The sequence below is a fragment of the Pygoscelis adeliae genome, unplaced genomic scaffold, assembly GCF_000699105.1.
Source record: "Pygoscelis adeliae isolate BGI_AS28 unplaced genomic scaffold, ASM69910v1 Scaffold582, whole genome shotgun sequence".
In the NCBI taxonomy this organism is placed as follows: domain Eukaryota; kingdom Metazoa; phylum Chordata; class Aves; order Sphenisciformes; family Spheniscidae; genus Pygoscelis; species Pygoscelis adeliae.
In genome coordinates this window covers 345,253-349,233 of record NW_008824281.1, presented here as the reverse complement: position 1 = coordinate 349,233, position 3,981 = coordinate 345,253, and the positions used below count along the sequence as shown (strand labels likewise).

General features: G+C 49.5%; 1 protein-coding gene across 1 annotated transcript; it reads left to right on the top strand.

Annotated features, from left to right (window-relative positions):
- The first annotated feature begins 1,893 nt into the window (after positions 1 to 1,893).
- F2RL3 (coagulation factor II (thrombin) receptor-like 3) lies at positions 1,894 to 3,765 on the top strand. The gene is made up of 2 exons (XM_009335305.1): positions 1,894 to 1,984; positions 2,643 to 3,765. Exons 1-2 carry the CDS (start codon positions 1,894 to 1,896, stop codon positions 3,716 to 3,718), a joined length of 1,167 nt encoding a protein of 388 aa, XP_009333580.1. The 3' UTR covers positions 3,719 to 3,765.
- Positions 3,766 to 3,981: the final 216 nt, after the last annotated feature.

Sequence of the window (3,981 nt, the reverse complement as noted above, 5' to 3'; positions counted from 1 at the left end):
AGTGAGTAACCTCTCTCTGCTCCACTCCAGAGACCTGTCCATAGGAAGCAGGGCTGCGATTTGCACACTATCTGAACCTGATTATGTCTAATTTTTTGCATACAGAGCATGGAAAGGATCCTGGCTGAGGCATGGAAAATATGTGGCCACATGAGTCATTCTGTAATGGTTCATAAATCCTGAGAGAATCACAAAAGCAAAACATCTAACATTGCATCTTCCCTGTCCCTGCCAGTGGAACTCCACCTCTCGACACGCTCGGCACAAGGATGTGGGAATATGGTGAAAGCAAAGGAAATAGGATCATTTTCTCCTTGGAATAGAAGAATCTCATCAAACAGCAGCCAGGCTCAGATGTGCAACCTTCACAGAAGAGGCCATTCATAAGCTGAGGAGAAAGAAATGAACTACTCCTCAGGTTGCCAAACCAAATTTACAGTTCCTACTGCCCGGACTCCAGCTTCTGTCTTTACTCCCTTGCAAAGCCAGGCAGGGGACTGGAGAGCAAAAGCCTAAAAACCAGCAACCTCTGAAGCTATGACCTCCTGCCCCACTGGCCTACCCACTTGATGACCACTGGGAAGTGGTCACGCTGGGGCTCTTACACAGGTGATGGGAGAGGATTTGGGATTTTCCCAGCAATGCAGTGCAAGACAGAGCATGGAAGGGACTTACACTCTCAAAGAGTTAGAGAAGGGGGGACCAAGCAGCAAAGGATCTTAAAGGTTCAGGTAACATCTGCCAGTCCCTCTTACATTACGTGAGTCATCTCCATACAACCAGCAGGTATGTGGCAGCAGCATGCCGCTGCTTCAAGCTATTAGTTAACACAGAGTGCTCAACCCTCTTGGGAGTTTACTGGGTGGAGACTGCACATCTCTGGAAAAACACAGCTCTTGGGCAAGAGTGACTAAAATTCACCATTATCTACCCAACAGCAGAGACTTCCTGTGCACCCTTGTCAGGCCCCTTTCCTGCTGGATGGAGCTGCTCTCCCTGTTGCTGGTAGTTTATCAGCGGAAGCACAGTGTCTCCATCAAGCCGTGAGACCTCGCCACTTATCGTTTACATGTTACCACACTCCAGGCTGGTGCTAGTGCTGATTCTTTCAAATGCAAATAGCTCCAACCCACAGGACTTTTGATCAACCTCTGAAGTGAGATCAAGAAGGAAGGTGCAGGAGCTTTGCCCCCTGTTTAGCCAGGGAGCAGGAGCAAAAGTAAAGAAACGAGAGCACTCTGAAAGGCCCAGCCTGATCTGGGGACTGCAAGGCAGACACTGAAAACCCTTAACTGCCGCAAGATGAGGCTGTGAGAGCCCAGAGGTTTCTCTGGATCTGCAGTTCTCCTGCACTTCATTTATGTTTCTGTGAGGGGATATCTTCTGAATTTGCACTACCAGAAAGCCTTCTGAATCAGGATGTGCAGAAAGACCTCGAATCTCACACAGAGCCACTTGGGTCTCTCTTGTGTGGAAGGATGCTTGACATAGGAGGTCAGAAGTCCAGTTTACACTCTAAACCAAATTCAAACTGCATCAAATCTGATCACGTTTGTTATTTCCAGGAATATTCTGGAGCAGGAAGGAGGCCCAAATGAGTCACTCGAGCCATCGTCTAGCTCTGACGATGCAGTACGGCCCCAATATACTGTGGATCTGGATACGTATGCCCCTCCCAGTCCTGCATCTGACGCTGGAGCTAAGCCTCTGCTTGGGCAACACATACTCGTGCGTGTCGTGACAGCCCCCCATACGCCTCATCCTTCACGGGATAAGCCTGGTGCTTCCGTGAGTTAAGGACTAACAGAAGGAAATGCGTAAGCAGGGTCACTTAATACTACCTTTCCTGCACAGCTCTGAGCACAGCAGTGCACTGTTGGATCCTGCACCAGAATGGAGACCCTCGGGAGTGGACGGCTGCCACGGAGGCTTATGCTGTGCTGCGCCTTTTGGGGACTCTGCCTGGCCTCTCCAGACTACGATGGTGAGTGCATATCTTTGGGTGAAAAATTGCTGCTGCTTGAAGTACTAGATACTTGGTACCTTTATAAGATCCCTGAAAACTCATTTTTTAAAACTATCACATGGGAGCACACTCTAATTGAGCTTCGTGCATACTCCAGTTGAAGCAGGAGGTGATAGCAGGTGATACGGAAGAGAAAGAAACTGGGGTTGAAGAAACTAAAAAGAGAAAGAAAAATTAGAGGAGAAGTAAAACAGAGATCACTTGAAACCAAAATCTTTAGCTAAAAGCTAGACTCCCACAGCCATGACTTTACCCTGGAGTGGCCCCAGATCTTCGGATTCTTTTGAAAGCTGGGCAGAGGAATTGCTCTCTGGTTTCCCAGGCCTGCTGATAGTTGTACAACATAGCAATCATTTGTGAGCTGTGGGAAACCACACAACAGAGGAACCATGTCCATTTTCAGTAAGGTTGCTAATGGCTACTCCTGCACACCTAATTCTGTTAGTCAGCTTTTTCTGCCCATCACACAACAGCATTTTACAGAATACTCCCACTTCTAGGGACCCCGACATAAAATGCAAAACTGTAGCCTTTGGGGTAAGCGTTATTGGGGTAAGCCTGCTCTGCAAAGTACAAGGGTACAAACAGCAAGTAACAGACTATATTTATCTGACAGATTACTCTCAGAACAGCACCAACGAGCAGGTAACGACACCAGAGATCGCACCGTGTCCCCGAGCTATCCCCGGGGAAAAAGTAACCATAAACAACGTCACATACCTGTTGATACACGAGGCCACACGCTCTCAGCTGGACAGTGTGGTCACAGTGCGGCTCATCCCCTGCCTCTACACCCTCGTCTTCCTGGTGGGGCTGCCTTCAAACGGGCTGGCCCTGTGGGTCCTGGCCACCAGGGCTGAGAAGCTGACCTCCACTGTCTTTCTGATTAACTTGGCTGCAGCAGACTTGCTGCTCATATTGGTGCTGCCCTTCAAGATTTTCTACTATTTCCTGGGGAACAACTGGCCCTTTGGAGAAGGCCTGTGCCGGCTCACCACAGCTTTCTTCTATGGGAACATGTACTGCTCAGTGCTGCTGCTCACATGCATCAGCGTCGACCGGTATCTGGCTGTGGTGCATCCTTTCTTTTCACGTTCTTTCCGCACCCCTGCCTTTGCTGCCTGCACCTGCACTGCCATCTGGCTCTGTGCTGCCGTCCTCACCCTGCCCCTGACTCTGCAGCAGCAGTCGTATCCCCTGTATAGAGCAGACGTCACTCTCTGCCACGATGTTCTCCCCAGGCATGAGGATGACGGGTATTACTTCTACTACTTCATCTGCCTGATCGCCTGTGCTTTCCTCGCTCCTCTGGTGGTGATGCTGTTCAGCTACTGCTCAGTATTGCGAGCTCTCCTGGACAGCGGGAAGCGGTACTCCTACTCTATCAAGCTCACAGCTCTCGTGCTGTTCACACTTGTGGCCTTCTACACACCCAGCAACGTTCTCCTCCTTGTTCATTACTCCAGCTATAACTCCAAGCTGTATGGCAACCTGTATATCAGCTACATGGTGAGCCTGGCCATCAGTACCTTTAACAGCTGCGCAGATCCCTTTGTCTACTACTACGTTTCTGAAGACTTCCGGGATAAGGTGAGGAGGAGATTCTTCAGGCACAGAAAACAAAACACCGTATCCCTAAAAACCTCCAAGGAAACACTCCCTCAAAAAAGTTTCAAAGATTCACTGGTGTAAGCCTCCATCCCTGCTCCCAAGGCACTCACAACATACACTGGGGATGAGATGAAGACAACACTGGGATCAGGACTGTTTCATCCAGAGCAGCGAGCAGGACTTCCCAGGAGACGAGTCCTGTCTCCTGTCTGCATAGCTAAAACTGAATAAACCTGGACCACAGGATTCCTTGAGAGGTACGGAGTCCAGACAAGATGTGGAGTGCTGAACATGTATAGATCTGTTACCGCATGCAACTTCTCATCTGGTCACGTATTGCCAGG